A 19094-nucleotide genomic window follows, 5' to 3' on the forward strand; every position below is an offset into this window, starting at 1 on the left:
GCTAACAACAGTGTACTACAGTTTTTCTTTTGAAGCATAATTTTTCTCTCTCCAGTCCCTATTTTTACTAAAAACAAATCATTATAGAACTGATTTGTTTACAAAATAAACCTTAGTCTTACCGATTATTTGCATAATGTACAGCAAGAATAATTATTTTTCACTTAAGCTTTTTTAATTGGCTTATGACAGAACTCTGTTCCATGTAGACTCTCAGATAAGACTTTTTAGAAGCCGAGCCCAGCCATGGGTTTGTACTCTCAGATACCTATGAGGTGGGCAAATTCCTCTCCTCTTGAGGTCCCAAGATAACTTGCGGTTCCTTGGCCTGTTAGAAAGTGACATTCTTTACTTACCACAGGTCAGGAATTTTGTACAGGGACTCTGTGTGGACAAGGCATGAGGCCAGATGCCCCAACAGGCTTTAATTGGCTCTGTAAGTCAACTTTGATTCTTTAAAGGAAGCATGCCATTCCAGTCAAAGCCTTGGTAAAATAACCAATTTCTCCAATTGTGTCCTGTTACAAAAGGAAACAGATTCTTTTTGCACTTATGCAATTAACCATACTGCCATAAATTGAGAATGTTCACAAATAGTTTCCAAATTCTGGAGAAATTAGGTAGAGAGGAGCAAATATGCTCCAAATTTTGTTCACAGGAGTACATTTTACTCACTTGTTAAAAGTTGCAAATAGCTCTAAAGAAATAAGTTCTCTTGACTCTGAAAACAAAAAGTTTAGCAACGTTTAACACATTAGCTCTCAAAAGTTTGGTTTTTTCCTCTATTCCAATAGCACAATTTTTAAAGTCATCAAACTTATCTGAGACCTGCAGTTAAGAGTCCTATATTTGATTATAAACTTCTTTTTGAAAAGGACCAAAGCAAGACAAAATGTCTGTGGATGACAAAAGTCTATAGCCACCATTAAAGCTACAATTGACTAAGAATTTTGATTACTTACAGCATACATTTTTTTTTCTTTTTTTTGAGACGAAGTCTCGTTCTTGTTGCCCAGGCTGGAGTGCAATGGTGCAATCCTGGCTCACCGCAACCTCCGCCTCCTGGGTTCAAGTGATTCTCCTCCCTCAGCCTCCCAAGTAGTTGGGATTACAGGCATGCACCACCACACCTGTCTAATTTTGTATTTTTAGTAGAGACAGGGTTTCTCTATGTTGGTCAGGCTGGTCTCGAACTCCCAACCTCAAGTGATCCACCCGCCTCAGCCTCACAAAGTGCTGGGATTACAAGCATGAGCCACTGTGCCCGGCCACTTGTGGCATACAATTTTACATAATAATTATAATTATTAATAATGTGCACTAAATTATATCAACATTATAGAAGTTTCCCATAATTTTGGAATACATACTAATAACATATTTATACAAATGCAGTCCAAAGTGAACCAAAGACCATTCACTCTTCTATTTGAAAGTTTTTCCTCTATTCTAATGTCACAATCTCCAGAGTTATTAATCAGAATCCTGAATTAAGAGCACCTGTTAAATTTTATAGCTGATTATACAACCATCTTTTAAAGAAGACCAAAACAAGACAACAATTGTCTGTGAATGACAAAAACATTTTAGGGCAGCAACAGTTAAAGACATGATTGACAAGGAAATTTGTTACCTCTGTGGCATACAGCCTGTTAACATAATAATTATAATTATTACTGATAACATATACTAAGTCATATTAGAATTATAGAAATTTTACATAATTTCAGAACACATACCAATAACACATTAACACAAATATAGACCAAAGAAAGCCAAACACCATTTCATATTGGATAATGCTTCCTGTATGATTTTTGTACCAAATAAGCCAAATGTCAATTCTGGACTTTAGAGGACCTAACATCTAAAATATTAGGTTAGAAAGAGACGTAATTTATAATTTGATTTTGGAAAGTTTGTCAAATATCAAAGGTTTAAAACACTGCATTGTGTTTTAAAATAGAATCCCAGGTCACCATAAAGTCATACATTTGGCCAAAATGATAATTCCAATAAAATTTTTTAAAAAGAAAAACCTTGGCCAGGCGCAGTGGCTCACACCTGTAATCCCAGCACTTTGGGAGGCTGAGGCGGGCAGATCACGAGGTCAGGAGATTGAGACCATCCTGGCTAACATGGTGAAACCCTGTCTCTACTAAAAATACGAAAAATTAGCCAGGCATGGTGGCGGGCGCCTGTAGTCCCAGCTCCTCAGGATGCTAAGGTAGGAGAATGGCGTGAACCCGGCAGGCGGAGCTTGCAGTGAGCCGAAATCACACCACTGCACTCCAGCCTGGGAGACAGAGCGAGACTCCATCTCAAAGAAAAAAAAAAAAAGAAAAACCTTTACTCTGATAGAGGAGACTTAGCTTTCCAACAAGACCCAGTGAAGATAGCAGGAGACCAACTGAATCTTCTCTTCTCTCTCCCCTCTTTTTTTTCCCCTGCCATTAACCCAAAGGAGAAAACAAAACCCTTTCATTATCTTTTAACATTACATAAAAATCGTCTTCAAAAGAGAAAACCAAATTTCATGTTTGCATTAGTGCATCTTTAATGTTAAAGTTAGTTTTTAAAATAACATTTTATATCTCTATCCAGTTTTAATTAGTTTGACCATAAGGTAAGATTTTCATTAACTTTTTAGAACCCTTTATAATTTTCCATCAAACAGCAGATCAATTTTCTAAGAAAACCCTGTTATTCTGACAAATGGGTCCAGATTCTGGCCCCACATCAGTATGATTTTAATGTTTTAACCTACGGAAAAAAGCTAAACAGTTTATTTTAAATCTTAGCCAACTTGTTTACACCCACAGAATTTTTACAAGATCAACACTTTTCAAGCCCTTTTCACTTTGCTTAAACCTTCAGTTTTGTTCCATTACTCTTTTAGGTTAAGACAATCTTTAAAACCCTCTGGGCTGGGCTCAGTGGCTCATGCCTGTAATCCCAGCAGTTTGGGAGGCCGAGGAGGGCGGATCATCTGAGGTTAGTAGTTCGAGACCAGCCTGACCAATATGGTGAAACCCCATCTCTACTAAAAATACAAAAACATTACCCAGGTGTGGTGGCATGTGCCTGTAGTCCCAGATACTGGGAAGGCTGAGACAGGAGAATTGCTTGAATCTGGGAGGCAGAGGTTGCAGTGAGCCGAGATCGTGCTCAGTGTGGGCAACAATGAGACTCTGTCTCAAAAATAAATAAATAAAAAAAAAAACCCTCTGAACTAGACAAAATTACATTCCCTTTAACAGAAGCCATATTCCCATGCCTTCTTATAATCTTTTACCAAAAACACATTCCCTACCCACCTTGTGTGTAAAACTGTTTCTCTAGTGGTCTCAACTACATGTTACAATGTTAACTCTTAGCAACTTTAATTTTTACTGAAAAACCTGATAAGTAAGTAATTTTAATTATGTACTAGGGGTGGAGCCTAGGACATCAGACAGAAATGAAGATAAGGTCTGAATCCTTCTAGCATAGTTAGTGGCCATGGCTCTCCATATGTCCCCAGGCCTTATCTGTAATCTAATGCTCCAAAGTAGGTAAATTGAATAATTTTCAAAAGTCAAAGAAACAGTTTGACCTTAAAGTATCTAGCAAATCTGATATCTGACCTTAATTTAGACCAAATGTCTACATTTTTGAGACATTTTATTTTACCAATAATCTTTAAAACTGTCTTTATTTCCCAAAGAGTACTAAAGTCACGTGAACAAAAAGACATTAAAGTTTCTATTTTTCTGACAAAATATTTGATTTAAGCACTTATTTTTCTAAGCCAATTAATCAGAGTTCTTTTATATATAAACATACAACACATATAACTATACAAACAGACAGAAGATTCAGCACTTGTAATGTTTTTCATTTGCCAGTTTCTTAATTGGATGACTGGCTTCAGGGTGGAGCCTGTGGAGGAACAGGACCAGGAAACATGCGTTTCCAGGGCCAAATAAGCAGCAAATAAGCAGCTGAAGGCAAAGACAGATCCCCAAAATTAAGGGTGCCATTTTATACTGGTTCCTGAATCCCCAAAATGAGGGAAATACTAATGGGAGAAGACAGTGCAGTACTTCCACTCTGCATTTCATTTTGCAAGGCAGCCCAAAGCCAATCAGCCCATTTTGCAACCAGCCCATCCCTCATGGGAGTCTCATCTCCATTGTGGGGTGGGGATGTTCCCTTATCTTCCAGGTGTCCACGAGCATGCTTCTCTGATCCATGTGTGCAAACAGTCAAGTATCCCTCCATAACTACTATTAGCCATCCCTTAAAGTATACTTCCTATCTAGTTATTACACACCAAAGCTCTCTCATGAGAAGTAATTTCTGATACCCCCAAAACTCAAAACCATCAGATAACACAGTGCAAAACAGAACAGAGCCTTTGATTTTGAGAGGGATCTATCCGTTTTTAATTCCCGGTGTTTCGTGAGGAAAACAGAAGTTTTGTTTTTGTTTTTGTTTTCCCAAAACAGGGTCTGTGGCGCCTCCTCTGTTTTTCCTAAGGAGTCCCAGGCTACCAGAAGTTATCTTAGGGCCTCTCATGTGTGCATTAAGAGTGGCAAGACAAAAAAAATGAAGAAAAATAATTTAGCCGACTGAGAAGAAAGAATTTCTCCAGAAAAACAAGTTCCAAGAACAGAAACACATAAAGGTCTTTTAAATACATCTATAGCTTGTTTATCCACTTTTAATTAAGCTGACTTTAAACCATAGTGCTCTTTAAAAAAGAAATCTTTTCAAAACTATTATTACCCAATTTTAGCATGCCAAGTGGCCAATATTTCTAGCTTCTGAACTTTACCAAAGGTAACCTCCTACGTGCTTCGAAGACACAGTAAGCAGGTTTTTGTTTGTTTGTTTGTCTGATTGATTGTTTTTTACAAGATTTAGAATCTCCACAAGGTAGTTCAGAGAAAGGAAAATTCAAGAGAGGAAATCAGAAGCTATTTATAAGCGAAAAAAATCTCAATAAATGGCAAAGTTACACAAATAACAAACCAGAAAGGAATCATTCCAGAAGCCGATAATTGAACCCAGGCCACCAGTGTCAAAAGATAAAGCCTTAGCTACTGAGTTATACAGCATGGAGCAGCTTCTATTGCTTTTCCCAGAAGGGGCCTAGAGAAGCCAATTTCAAGCTTGCAAGGCTTTTAACTGCTCAAGAAAAACGTTTAGGACTATGACATGAACCCCAAAATTCCTGTGCTCTGGATTGTGGAAACCAAAAGAAAGTATGTGCACATGATCACAAGGTTAAGCTCTTAAGGACACAAAACAAGACAGAGAAATTTCATACAGTATTGGTTTCAGGGACCCGTAGCAAAGTTTGTAAGTGACCAGCCTGCCAAGCTGACTTGAAAAGCAGGCTTATAGGGGTCCTAAACCCACATTCTATCCTGTGATACTCCTGTCTCCATTACAGAACACAGAAAGACAAATTTTTTGCACAAAATACACCAGATGTGTTACAGCCTAAGACTAGTCTCACAAGTCCTTTTTTCTATTAATCAAACCCTTGCAGAGGAGACAAATAGTTTACTGTTTATCCAGACAAAGAGAGAGAGACCAGAAACTTGGTTGGTAAGAATTTCTTGCCCTTTTTGTTGGGATACCAGGTTTCTGCGTTCCCTTTCTCTGGAGCTTCCAGAAGAATGAAGCAGCTTCTGATGACCCTGCTCACTTGTGCTATAGCCGTGGGGTTTAAGCCACTTTACAAGAGAAAATCACCCTTTCCTGCTTTATGGAACCATAGACAAGATTCTCAAATTGCAAGATGCTGCCCAACGGGCTGCATGGGGAACTGAATTAATATTTTCCATCCCAGCAAAATACACATAACAAAACAGACATTAGTCACCTTGTGCAGCACCCAATATCAGCCTGGCAAAGCTCAAAATTTTTCCATTGGTCCCTGTTATCTTTGACCCACTCCAGGTGGGGATGGATGACCTCTGAATGCTAATTCACAATGGGGTCTCTAGGCAAGGGGAAGAGCAGATAGTCACCCCGAGAGGCCTGTTGAACCTTCTTTAGAGCTCATTGAATGTGGCCAGACAAATAAGGAGGGTTCTCTGATTTAGGCCTGCTGGACTTTCATCAGCAATCCCTCTGAGATGCCTGCTACATACACAAACACACACAAAGATGAGATGGACAGACGGCCTTCCAAATCAGATCCCTAACCAAGAACTCCAAGAGTATCCTTTCCAAACTACTCTCCTATTCTCCATCTGAGAAACCTCCTCAAAATCTTCCTGATTGAGGAGAAGTCTCCCAACCAGGACTCTTCCTACTAGAAAGAAAGAGCCAACCAAGACCCCCCCCCCCAGGAGCCAGACACCCCACGATGGGCCTACAGACACAGACACTCCATGCTGGAGCTACAGACACCCCGCAATGGGACAGACACCCCACCATAGGGCTACAGAACCAGTCAGGAGAAGGAAGGAGGCACTGGCAGCGCCTAGGATACTCACCAACCAGATACCCCACAATGGGGCTACAGATAGACATCCTGTGATAGGGCTACAGTTAAAGGATGTCTCCCTGGAACTATTTCTCCATTGCAATTAAATCCATGCACATTGGGTTGGCAGTGCCCCGCCAGTACAGAGTACCGGAGTCAGCCCCAGTCCAAGAGAACTAGGTGGCTGCTTGGGCTGGCTTCTGGATCCATCACTGGAGGGGGGCTACCTGCCCGTGGTTCACTGGGCCCCTTCCAGTGATGAATCCCGGATGAGCCCCCAAATTTGTAACTGCCCAAGGGGTTCACATTGCCCACTGCCCAGACAGCCAATTTATCAAGACAGGGGAATTGCAATAGAGAAAGAGTAATTCATGCAGAGCCGGCTGTGCAAGAGACCAGAGTTTTATTATTACTCAAATCAGTCTCTGATTCATAGTTTTCAAGGGAATTTCCTTCACTGACTTTGCTTCCTAGTTGTATTATAATAAATATGATTTGGAGTAATCTATCTGCCAACACTCCCTCAACCAAATCTTCCCTGCCCCAAACACACAGTGTTTCGCCCAGGAAGTTCTAGTTCTGTTTGTGTCTGAAGGGGGCAGGATGGGGGATCTAGGCCTTCCTTCTCCCTCATGTGAGTGGCCATAAGCAACAGAAGAATCTATGTCTTGACCTTAACATGGCCAATGTCTGCTCCACATATGGGTCCAGAGGCACATTCTAGCACTTCTGGGAAGCTGATAACGACATCTGCAATGGAGGTCTTTCATCCTGAGGCAAGGGTACCAGCTCTGCCAGCCCTTAGTATTATTTGGAAACAGTGTTGGGAATCACATTTGCAGATCCACAAATGCTATTTGATTATTCCATGGCATGAAAGATGAATTTGAGGTTTAGTGGACAGGGCAGACTAAAGGCTGAGGAAACACAGTTTGTAAGGGCAAAATATGCTAAGTTTGAGCAAAAATACATTCTACATGTAGCCAGCACTCTGAGAACACTGAGGAGAGTAGGTAGAGCTGGGCATTCAAAGATAATGCCCCAACTGTATTTTAGCCTCGTTTTTACCTGCTGGCCAGCGTCTTATCATAATTACCTTGGCTACACAGCCCTTGTTTGTATCTCCAGAGACAGCAGTGTCTGAAGAAAGAAGATGATTCAGAAGACAGATGACCCAAGTCTGGAAGGAGTCTCAAGAAGGAAATGTGTAATAGCGAAAAGTGCAACCTCTTGACTCAGATTTCATCTCCAATCCTTGTTCTGTCATAGTCTATCTGTGAGACCTTTACAGCATCCGAGTCTGTTTGCTTCATGCAAAATGGAACAGATGATATCTTCTGTTATAAAAATCGTTAAAACATGTAAAGCATAAAAAGCTGGCTCATCTTAGGTATTAAATAATTGGCAAATATAACTATCATTAGTATCTGTAAAATAGAGATATTTGCAATGTGCCTGTGAAAAGGAGAAAAAGAATGCCTTTGGCCTGTAGTAGATATTTAGAAATGGTCCTGTCTTTGCCATGCACCACTACACGTTTGACCCTGAGCAAAGCCACCTCTGTCATTGGTAAGACGGGGAGTATTTATTTCTACTCTATCTCACTCCCATAACTGCAGTGGTGACTGGAGGTAATTACACATGCCTCACTTGTTTTTTGGAGTTGTCATGACTAAAATTGAAGGCTAAGAATGGCGAACAATGCACTAGAATGAAACACACTGGATTTCGGGGCAACAGACTTGGGTTCTAGTCTTGGTACTGCATTTTACCAACCAAAAGGCCTTAGGCAAATCACCAAGTAATCGGACCTCTCATCACTGTGAGAAAATACAAATGTGAGAAATTATTGTTATTGCTCCTTGAGGGTAAAACCAGTCTCTTTTTTTTTTTTTTTTTTTTTTTTTTTTTTTGAGACGGAGTCCTGCTCTGTCGCCCAGGCTGGAGTGCAGTGGCATGACTTCGGCTCACTGCAACCTCCACCTCCTGGGTTCAAGCAATTCTCCTGCCTCAGTCTCCTGAGTAGCTGGGATTACAGGCATGTGCCACCATGCCCAGCTAATTTTTGTATTTTTGATAGAGACAGGGTTTCACTATGCTGGCCAGGCTGGTCTCGAATTCCTGACCTCTTGATCCGCCTGCCTCAGGCTCCCAAAGTGCTGGGATTACAGGCGTGAGCCACCGCGCCTGGCCAAGTCTTCTCATTTTAATAGTTCTGGTACCCATCAAAGTTCTTAGCACAGAGTGGACACTCAATATTTATGTTTAATGAACCATAAACTACCCAGAAGTTGTATTTTTAACCATTAGCAACTTTTTTGCCCCTCAACTGGTAGCTTTTGTCCCAATCTGATTTGTTGGATCCCTATGTCCCAAAGTAGTTTGTATTCCATGCCAACCTTAACATCCTCAGAGATGTTACTTGGACACAACTGGAAGAAAAAACTGGTAAGAGAAAAGAAAGCGGCTCTTCTGTTTATGGCAGTTGCAGGGGAACAGTTTCACCATCTGCTCACCCTGCCTCCCCACCCTCACCCACTCTCTGGTTTGGGAATCACTTCTCTAAATTCCCTATTATTCTAAGTACCCTTTCTACAGGATTTATCCTCATGCAGGAGGTGGTGGGCATTGAAGAAGCCAGAACTGCTTACAGATGACTCTCCACGGATAATATGAAGGGGAGGGATGCCTTTAAGTCTCCTCTAAATGGGAGGTGGCAGGTGGAAAGCAGCAGGCAGAAACATGGAAGGGGGAACTGGGCTTCCTGGTGCCAGAGGAGAAATCTTGAAGTGGAACTTCTTGGTAGTAGTAGATTTATGTACCCTTCATCCACACTACATTAATATTCCAGAAGTGTTACCTTATTTGATCTCTGAGGGCTTTGGTAGAGGAGGGAACCCTGTGGAGGCTGAAAAGGAGACAGAAAGGGCCAAAAAGTTGACAGTCACCATCTTTGTGCACTGTTAACAATCTGGTCTGGAAAGACAGCACTGGCAAAGGTAGAGTATTTTCCAGATCTGCCATGTATCAAGTCCGCTCATATTACTGAGGAGTAGCTGTGATCTGAAATTATTTTTATTTCTAATTTGTTTCTGAGACAGGGTCTTGCTCTGTCTCCCAGGCTGGAGTGCAGTGGCATGATCTCGGCACACTGCAACCTCCACCTCCTAGATTCAAGCGATTCTTGTGCCTTGGCCTCCCAAGTAGCTGGGATTACAGCTGTGTGCCACCACGCCTGGTTAATTTTTGTAATTTTAGTAGAAACAGGGTTTCACCATGTTGGCCAGGCTGGTCTTGAACTCCTGACTCTGGTGATCAGTCCGCCTCGGCCTCCCAAAGTGCTGGGATTACAGCAAACCTCACTCAATCATCCCAGCTGGGTTAAGTATCCCTTTGTAGACTTCAACTCATTGCACTGCTAATTTCTTGTTTATTTACTTACTCTTCAATTCTGAAAAAGAGTAGGACCTTTATCTTGTGTAGTATTCTATCCCCAAGTGCCTACACAGTGCATCACAGAAAACAAGACGCTCCACAAATATTTAATTTATTAAGTGTACCAGGGTATACTGCTAACTCATTGCATTTTAATTTTTCTCTAGATACTCAAATAGCTAAGCAAATGGAGGTACATGCCAGTCTTTCTTCTTTTATACACAACAGACAAAAGTGTTGGGGGGCTAGACACCAATCAGCTATTTTTTTCCCCTGGAACCAGATCATCATACTGCTGAGTTCCTTCAAACCATCAAAGTACAGCCTTCCTTCCAATGTTGCATAATCTGTTCAAAATCACAGTATAAATACAAAGTTCTTCAATCCATTTTACAAAACCAGCAAAACTCTACAACAAAATCCTACAGGAAAAACTAAACCAATCTCATTTACAAACAGCATTTTAACAGTAATTATTAAATGTAACAAAGCATAAGATACAAAATCTAAATCCTTAAAGTCACACGATTTCTACAGAAATAAGACCCTCGCCCCACCTATATTACTTATGACTCAGGACAGTAGCTCGTCCTCACGGGGACCCACTGGCCAACTTTTCATCAACCCTCACCAGAGGTGGATGCCGGCCCTAGCACTGGCCCTGGCCCTCATACTGGCTTCAGCTCTGGCCTTGGCTCTGGCCCTGTCGGCCTCGTCTGCTAGGGCCTCACGGTACTGCACTGGCCAGTGCTGGGGTTCCTTCTTATGCAGCTTGGCCACGAACCCCAGGACTTTCATCTTGCTGATTTCCAGGTTGCTTCGGGGACCCCAAGAGAATTCATATTCCGGTGGATTGGTGTGAGGCACCCGCCTGTAACTGAGATATCGCTGCTGCACAAAATCTTCCATAATAAGCCTCTTCGGATACCCAAAGAGGAAATGATACTTTGAGGGTTGCACCCCCAACCGACGCAGCATCTCCCAGACCTGGGCCTCCCTGGCGCTATTACCTCTCATATAGATAAGGCCCAGGATCATCATTAACAGACCCAATCTGGGGCCATCTCCTCCCAGATCCTCCTCCTCCTCCTCCTCCTCCTCCAGAGGTTTTAGTTTGTTGATCAGGATGTAAGTGTGGTGCTTGCGGTCAAACTGTTTCAGCTCAAAACCAAAGACATACCGCAGATGCTCTGCGGCCCTTGCGATGATGTCCGGGAACAGAGTCTTCAAGTCTCCAATAACGTATTTCACCATCTCCGAGCGTGTGATGGGACTCTTCTTCTTGTCTTTCACCAGGAGGAACTGCACCAACTCCGCCACCGTCCGATTCAGACGGCGGTAGGCCCTGCGCCTTGCCAAAGCTTTGGCCGCCAAGGCCCTCGCGCCTTTCCGGGCGAGGGCGGGCTCCGCAGCCCCCTCCTCCCTTCCAGCGCCAAGCTCCTCCTTAGGGCGCTCCTGCGAGGCGGTAGGGGCCCGGGTCTCACCATCATGGCCGCCATCCTTCTGCCCCTCGGCCTGCGGGACCGGGAGCCCCCTGCTCTCTGGTGTCTGCAACATGTTTTCGGGCAGGCAGGTGCAGAGCGCGTACACGGGCCGAGGGGTGTGGGAGCCGCCGCGCAAGCCCCGGGGGAGGGGTTGGACAGCGGCTGTGGCGGCGGGAGTACAAGGAGCAATGGCAGCGGGAGCTTTGTGGCTGCTAGGCGGCACCGCACGGGAGTCAAACCTGCGGCCGCAACGCCGCCAGCAGCCGGAACCTGCAGCGCGCAGCCTCAGTCCGCGCCCGCGCGAGGGGCCACTTCCGGCCACCTCAGCCAGGATGGCGACCCTAGTGCCGCTCGAAGCCCCTCCTTTTCCGGTCCCTCTGGGTTAGGGGTGTGCCCAGGCTGCTATAAGTGGAAGTGCCCTGGAGGGTGGGGACGGAGGGTGCACCCTGTGCCGGGTTTTGGGCTTGAAAAGTCGGGGGCGGGGGAATGTAACCAGGACTCTCCCATCCAAGGTATGCAGACTGGGGAATGTTTCAGTGTACAAGGGATGAAATAGGGATGGAGTGCCACTCACGTTCTTTCTGCAAGTGCCTATTTGTAAGTGTGTATATCTCGGATTTTCAGTGTTTTACCGTGGCTCTAGTGCAGAGTGCACGGTGAAGGCTGCGAGGTAAGACTGTGCGAGCCAATTAGTAAAGGATGCTAGGGAGATTGAAATTTATTCTGGACGTAAAGAGAAAATACTGCAGCGGGATTTAAGCAAGTGAGTGTCCAGACCAGATCTGTGTCCGTGTTCTGGCGGTATTGTGGAAGATAGATTGGAGTTCGGCCAGCTAAAAGCTAGAATCCAGTTTGGAGGATTATTATAGTGCAAACTAGGAACTGGGACCTGGCCTGTTTACTGGGGTGTATCCTCGGTGCCTAGAGCAGTGCCTGACACAGGAACTCAATAAATATTCAGTGGATCATTATGATGAGGGAGTAAAGACAGCAGATTCCATGGGGATAAGAGGAAAATACTGAGGAAGTACAGCAGCAATAGGGACTGGTTGGAAGAAAGGGGAAGTTTTTTTTTTTTTTTTTTTTTTTTTGCACAAGTCAAATTTGACTACTCCCATGTATTTTTCTTTTTCTCTTTTTACACACTGAGCTTTCTTCCACTTCTTGCTCCTTCCTTCCTTCTTTCCTTCCCTCCTTCCTTCCTTCTTCCTCTTCTTCCTTCCTCCCTCCCTTCCCTCCTTCCCTTCCTGCCTCCCTTCCTTTCTCCCTCTCTTCCTTCCTTCCTCCCTCCCTCTCTTCCTTCCTTCCTCCCTCCCTCTCTCCCTCCCTTCCTTCCCTGTCAGAAATGCCCTCTCTATCACCTCCATTTCTCCAAATCCTGTCCACTATTCAGGGCCCAGTTTAAATATCACCTTCCCAAGCCTTCCTTAGTCACCACGCATAGAAGTTATTTACTGTCATCTCTGAATCACTTTAGCAATTTGTTAACATCCACATATACAGACTTTATTAGGTGCCAGGCTCCATTCTAATCACTTTTCAAATATTTATTCATCGGATTCTCACTAATGTAGGTACTAATACCATCATCCCCATTTTATAGATGATTGTATCTTTTCTGTGACACATTTTGCTACTTACTAGCTATGTAATCTTGGGCAAGTTACCTAAACTTCTGCCCTTCTGTTACCTTATCAGTAAAATGAGTATAATAGTAGTAGCAGCATTGTGGAGATTATGTGAAGTAATGCACATAAGCATTTAACACAGTGCTTGGTACATACTGATATTCAATAAATGTTAGCTGTTAATTATTGCATATTTTTATATGCAATATACAATATTAGAATTGCAAGATGAACTGTCCTGGAATGCCTAGCACTCTGTGGAGATGCGGAGGAGGTGTCCTGGGACAAAGCACTGAACCAGGTCAGTACTCACCCATTCTGTGACCTTGCATAGGATTCTCGAACACCCTGGGCCACTTTTTTCTGATACTGTAGCCCTGCTAGGTAGTGGTATTATTAGCCCCATTTTCCAGGTGAGGTTACACACAAGGAGGTTAAGTAACTTGCCCAACATCACACAGCTGGGATGTGAACCCATATAGTATGACTCCAGAGACCGTGCTCTTAACCACTACATTCATAGATGTTAATTATTATTATTATTATTATCATTTACTATACTTTGTATTATAATTTGTTGTGCTTATCTTATTACCCTCCCCAAACCAAACATCCTAAAAGGTAGGGCTATGTTTTTAACTCTTTTGAAGAGCTTCTCATAGTCAATACTCGATATATAATTGCCAATGAATAAATGACAGAAGGCTTTACTTTTTTCCCTAGGAAATAACAGTTACTTATTTTAAGTAAATATCTGACAGACTTTTCTAAATCTAAATATGAAATCTTCCTTTTAAAAACTTTTGAAAATATATACTCATTTGTATCCTATGACTTACAAAAACTGGAAGTATGTGAATGAAGCAGGAGAGGATGTTTATTATAGCCTAGCTCGAGGCTATTATTAGTTTTCATTGTGCCAAACATTTTATGTACAATATAATTTAGTCCTTACAAATCCCCATTAAGAAGGTATTATTATCCACATTTACAAATGGGAAAACAGTCACAGAGAGGTTAAGTCACCTGCCCCAAACCACCCGTCTGTTAAGTGCTAGACAAAAAATGAAAACCCAGATCTGTAAACTCTGAAGCAAGACTGCCTGGTTATCTGTTTTTCCTGAAGGTAGAGAGAGCCACCCATACTTAAAAGGACAGTGCTAGAGATAAAATAGTCCACTTACATATTTTCCTCACTACAAGGATTGCCAGGGAGATATGCGGGAGATATATGCATGGAAAGGAGCATGCAGAAGATATATTAAATGAAAAGAATTTTGAGGGAGAAATCTGTAGTAATAGGGCTGGATTTTAAGAACTGAATAAATGACGATACTACTCATGAGAAGGAACAAACTACTGACACAATGTGAATGAGTCTGGCGGATATGTTGAGTGACAGAAGAAAGATACAAAAGATTATACATATAATATGATTCCATTTATCTGATGTTCAAGGCAGGATAAGCTAATCTACGGTGATAGAAATTAGGACAGTGGAGACCTGGGGTGGTGTTGACTGGAAAGGGGTATCCAGGAACTTTCAGTGGTGATGGCAATGTTCTGTGTCTTGATTTGGATATACATTTGTCAAAACTTGTCAAACTGTACACTTAATAGCTATGCATTTCTTTTCTTTTCTTTTTTTTTGTTACCCAGGCTGTTACTCTGTTACCCAGGCTGGAGTGGTGCAATGGCACAATCTCAGCTCACTGCAACCCCTGCCACTGCAACCCTTGCCTCCCAGGTTCAAGTGCTTCTCTTGCCTCAGCCTCCCAAGTAGCTGGGATTACAGGCACCTGCCACCACACCTGGCTGATTTTTGTATTTTTAGTAGAGACGGGGTTTCACCCTGTTGGCCAAGCTGGTCTCAAACTCCTGACCTCAAGTGATCTGCCTGCCTCAGCCTCCCAAAATGCTGGGATTACAGGCGTGAGCCACCATGCCCAGCCAGGTATGCATTTTATAGTGTATGAATCATACCTCAAAATTTATAAAAATAAAAAAGGATTTTAAAAAATGAACAGCCCTTTAGGTATGGGAGGAGGCAAGGAGTAAGAAAGGTGAATGGACTCTGCATTACCACTTGCCAATCGCTAGATGTTTCCATGTTATAGTGGAAGGAATGCAAACAATAATTTTTCCCATTTTTTTTTTATGTCCACCATGTAACTGGGCATGCAGAATTTTTTTTTTTTTTTTTTTTTTTTGAGACGGAGTCTCGCTCTGTCGCCCAGGCTGTAGTGCAGTGACGCATCTCGGCTCACTGCAAGCTCCGTCTCCCGGGTTCACGCCATTCTCCTGCCTCAGCCTCCTGAGTAGCTGGGACTACAGGCGCCCACCACCACGCCCAGCTAATTTTTTGTATTTTTTTTTTTTTTAGTAGAGATGGGGTTTCACCGGGTTAGCCAGGATGGTCACGACCTCCTGACCTCGTGATCTGCCTGCGTCAGCCTCCCAAAGTGCTGGGGTTACTGGCGTGAGCCACCGCTCCCGGCAACAGGCAGACTTTTAACACATTCCTTACCTAAGCTTTTAAAAGGGACGAAAGATATATGTCTTTGGTTTGGGAGATGACGAAACATATGCTTTAATGACTATTGGGTTGGAATCTTCTTGAGAGAGGATCCTTAGCCTAGACTAGAGTCTTCAAAAGCCCACAGTGCTTCGTACAGTTTCATACGTGGAAGGGAGAAGGATGTTCCACTGGAAAAGCAGAATTGCAGCTGAGCTGTCCTGGAATGCCCAGCACTCTGTGGAGACGCGGAGGAGGTTTCCTGGGACACAGTGCTGAACCAGGTCAGTACTCGCCGATTCTGTGACCTTGCACAGGACGCTGAACCTCTCTGAGCCACCTTTTCCTCATCTTTAGGCCCCGACAACCCTTGTTTTGCCCATCCTCACAGAGTTATTTTGAAGTTCAATCAAGATTATACACGTAAATATGCGTTTAAAGTGCTCCACCATTAAGAAATAAATATAAAATGTTACAGACCCTTTTCTAAAAGAAACATGGTGGAAAAATCCCAGTAATGAGGGTGACTGGCCTCTTAGACAGACATTTCGGAATAGCTTACACATTCCTCGTTGAAAAAACTGTCTGGCCAAAAAAGATTAAATAAAGAAATGTCAAGTACTGACACTCCATTTGAGGCCAGTGAATACTTTGGTGCAGAGCCAGGGTTATCTTGCTGGATTCCTTCTAAACTTGGCAATAGAGTCCTCCAAACTCTTGAATGCCTTCTTCACACAGGTGCTCAGTAACATGTCACCCCAGATCTGATGGCCTCCAGGCTGCATGGGTGCTTGTGTCTTCCCTATTTCTCCTGACAGTCTTGACAGCCGTGCAGCTGATCTGGCTCCAAACAGGGATCAGAGGAAGAGCTTTGTCCCTATCCCTAGGCCAGGACAAATTGAAGCTGGTTTTGTCAGAGCAGAATGGGCAGAGTGTGAGGCTTTGGGTCCCGTCTGTGGGGCTGGGATTGAGGCAGGATGGCCAGGCGGATGATTCGATCTGACTTGGGTAATGAAAATTGTTTGTTACTGTTTGAAGAGTAATTGTGTAAGCAACAGTACTTCTGTGTTTGGCTGCCAGTGACTCACCAGTGTCTGTAATATAACACCAAACCCAGAGGAGGAGCAGACCCTGGCTGGCGGGGAGGGGGAATGGCAGGGGGCAGAGGGCCCCCTACTCATTCATCCCCTTCTCCCTCTTCTACTGTCCCACCCCCTCTCTAAACCTCGAAGGAGAGTTGGCGAGAAGGCATTTGCCACCTGGACACAATGAGGCCCAGTGCAAGGGGCGGGTGAGAGCCTGGCCAGGAGCCAGGGCCCTGTTCTGAATGGCTGTTGCCAAGGGGCTGCCAACAGCTCATCTCAATCCCCAAGAGGCTGGGCAACGTCGGGGGGCCCAACCCCCACCTCCGAGGCCCACCTCACACCATTCGCAGGCCGTGATCAGAATGTGCAGGACGCGGGGGCTTTGAGCGGCTGAACAGAGCCGTTTCCCCTCTGCTGGCCGCCGGTTTGCTTGGATTAGAGCGGCCTCTCCGGAGCCCCTTTGTGGGCTGCTTGTTATTCCGCAGGCACAGAGCACTGTGCATTCATCTTTATTAGTTCTAATTGCTTCCCCATTCTAATGGGATCTTGATATTCCCATACAATTGAAAGGAAATGTATTCATTAAAATAATTCTTCTCCTAACTGCTGCTTCAAGCTGCTCCTCTAAGTGACATTGTCTCTCTAACCGCAGCCTGCTGAGGCCTCTTATTAAGACTCTAGTCAAAAGCCAACTTTGGGCAGCAAACTTTCCTTGCAGGAGTTTCCAGACACTGAAGAGAGGGTGCTTTTTAATCGGCTCACACACAGAAGTTGGAGGCCAGCTGGTGTAATTGGGGGTGCTGCTCCCGGGTGGATGGAGGGAGAAGGGCTCGCCTCCAGCTCTGCCTCCCGTAACAATGACCCCTTTCTGCACACCAACCAGCTCATTTGGAGAGGGCTTCTCCCCCTGTCATGTGTGTAAAACTTCTTGTTTATGCCACAAGCAGTTACTAGTGTGTTTTAAGCACAAGGCGCTGAGTAAGGTGCTGTGGGAAGTGTGGAGACAGAGCTGCAGATTCAAGGCGTTTATGGTCTTGGTGGGTGGCTCCCAACTCCAAGTCCCTAGAGTTAGGTATGAGAGGAAAGGCTGGCAGTGCTCTCAATGTTCAGAAAGCTTACTAGGATCAAGAACTGAGAAAAGCAGACTATTATTTCATAAATGTGTTTGATTTAATAACCAAAATCTTTCAAGCTGTGGGACCATGGGGGTAATACAAGAAGCTTTTTGGGACATTGGGAACCACTGATCTAGTTAGGGGAAATAAGCTGTCATAAAAAGAATGACTACGTAAATGTCTGCTCTTGACATCAGTGGTATCAATAAAGTGTTGTGGGAATTTGGAGGGGTAGAAGGGAGTATGTGCTGGGCACTGCACAATTGCTTGAACCTTATTTAATCCCTAGAACAGCCCTTTGAGGGAAGCATAATTATTCCCCATTTTACAAATGAAATCTAAGAGAAGTTAGGTAATGTTTCCACTGTCAAGAGTTGGAGACAGGATGAACACCAGCATTCTGATTCCAAAACACAGGCTATTTTCATGGCACTTCTCACATCATATCTGTCTTGGGCGATCAGAGGTTTCCTGTGAGAGGTGGTGTTTGATCCCCCTTGAGGCCTTTAGGAATAGGGTTGTCAACAGGCAGGGAGTGTGGTCCCAAAGGAAGCAAAAACACACACAGGGACTGGGAAGAAGCTGGCATAGCAGGAAATGACAAGAGTCCAGGTGGCCCAGACGCTGGAGTGTGTGCCGAGGTGGAGGAGGAGAAAAGTAGAAGGGTTTGTGAAGGCCAAATTTTAAAGAGCCTTGCTTGTCAGGAGTTTGGATTTTATCCTGCAGATAATTCTCCAAGGAGGATACTTGAAGCCTCCAGACAAACACAGTATTTCTTTCAGGAACATCAGTTTTCCTTGAGGTGAATAATTTTAAACATCTTCATATTAAAAGAAATTCAGATATATCATGGAGTAGAATGCAAAATTCTCATGAATTTTTAAGAGAAAACAGGAGACTTCAAAGAGAGTTTGGGTGTGTTGGCAGGAGCTTCAGGCTCTGCAGTACCCGGGGGGAACATAAGGCATTTCTTTTGTCTACTGTTGGTGTGCTTCAGTGGTAAAGACTGAGAAGCACTGATTTTGCACAAACTGTTTTGATCCCAGGAATAGAATCGATAGCTGTATTTCAAGATGGGAGGCAGGGGCCTGCAAGACAGGCTGGGCAGGGCAGGGATTGAGGGCAAGAGGCCAGTTAGGAGGCTGTTGCAATAAACTCTCCAGAGACATAAAGGGCCTGGGGCCTGCCTGGGTCTCAGAGCTCACCTCTTTGCCCTGGCACTTTTGGAGGGGGCTGCCTAAGAGACACCCACCTTGTAGCTGCTCTTTTATTTTATTCTATTTTATTTTATTTTAGGAGATGGAGTTTCACTCTTGTCGCCCAGACTGGAGTGCAATAGCACCATCTC

The 19094-nt window shown here is 43.8% G+C and overlaps 1 protein-coding gene and 1 long non-coding RNA gene across 2 annotated transcripts in view; one reads left to right on the top strand and one right to left on the bottom strand.

The window, feature by feature from the left end:
- Positions 1–10015: 10015 nt before the first annotated feature.
- Positions 10016–11750, bottom strand: MAGEF1 (MAGE family member F1). The gene has a single exon (XM_054481039.2). The coding sequence runs from the start codon at positions 11474–11476 to the stop codon at positions 10547–10549; it is 930 nt and encodes a 309-aa protein (XP_054337014.1). The 5' UTR covers positions 11477–11750; the 3' UTR covers positions 10016–10546.
- Positions 11751–13145: 1395 nt separating this feature from the next.
- The window catches only part of LOC129033058 (uncharacterized), a 29779-nt gene continuing 23830 nt past the window's right edge, over positions 13146–19094 (top strand). The window contains exons 1-2 of the long non-coding RNA XR_008501517.2: positions 13146–13332; positions 14691–15830. This is a non-coding gene — a long non-coding RNA (uncharacterized LOC129033058). The remainder of the gene's footprint in view (positions 13333–14690; positions 15831–19094) is intronic.

The sequence above is a fragment of the Pongo pygmaeus genome, chromosome 2, assembly GCF_028885625.2.
Source record: "Pongo pygmaeus isolate AG05252 chromosome 2, NHGRI_mPonPyg2-v2.0_pri, whole genome shotgun sequence".
In the NCBI taxonomy this organism is placed as follows: Eukaryota; Metazoa; Chordata; class Mammalia; order Primates; family Hominidae; genus Pongo; species Pongo pygmaeus.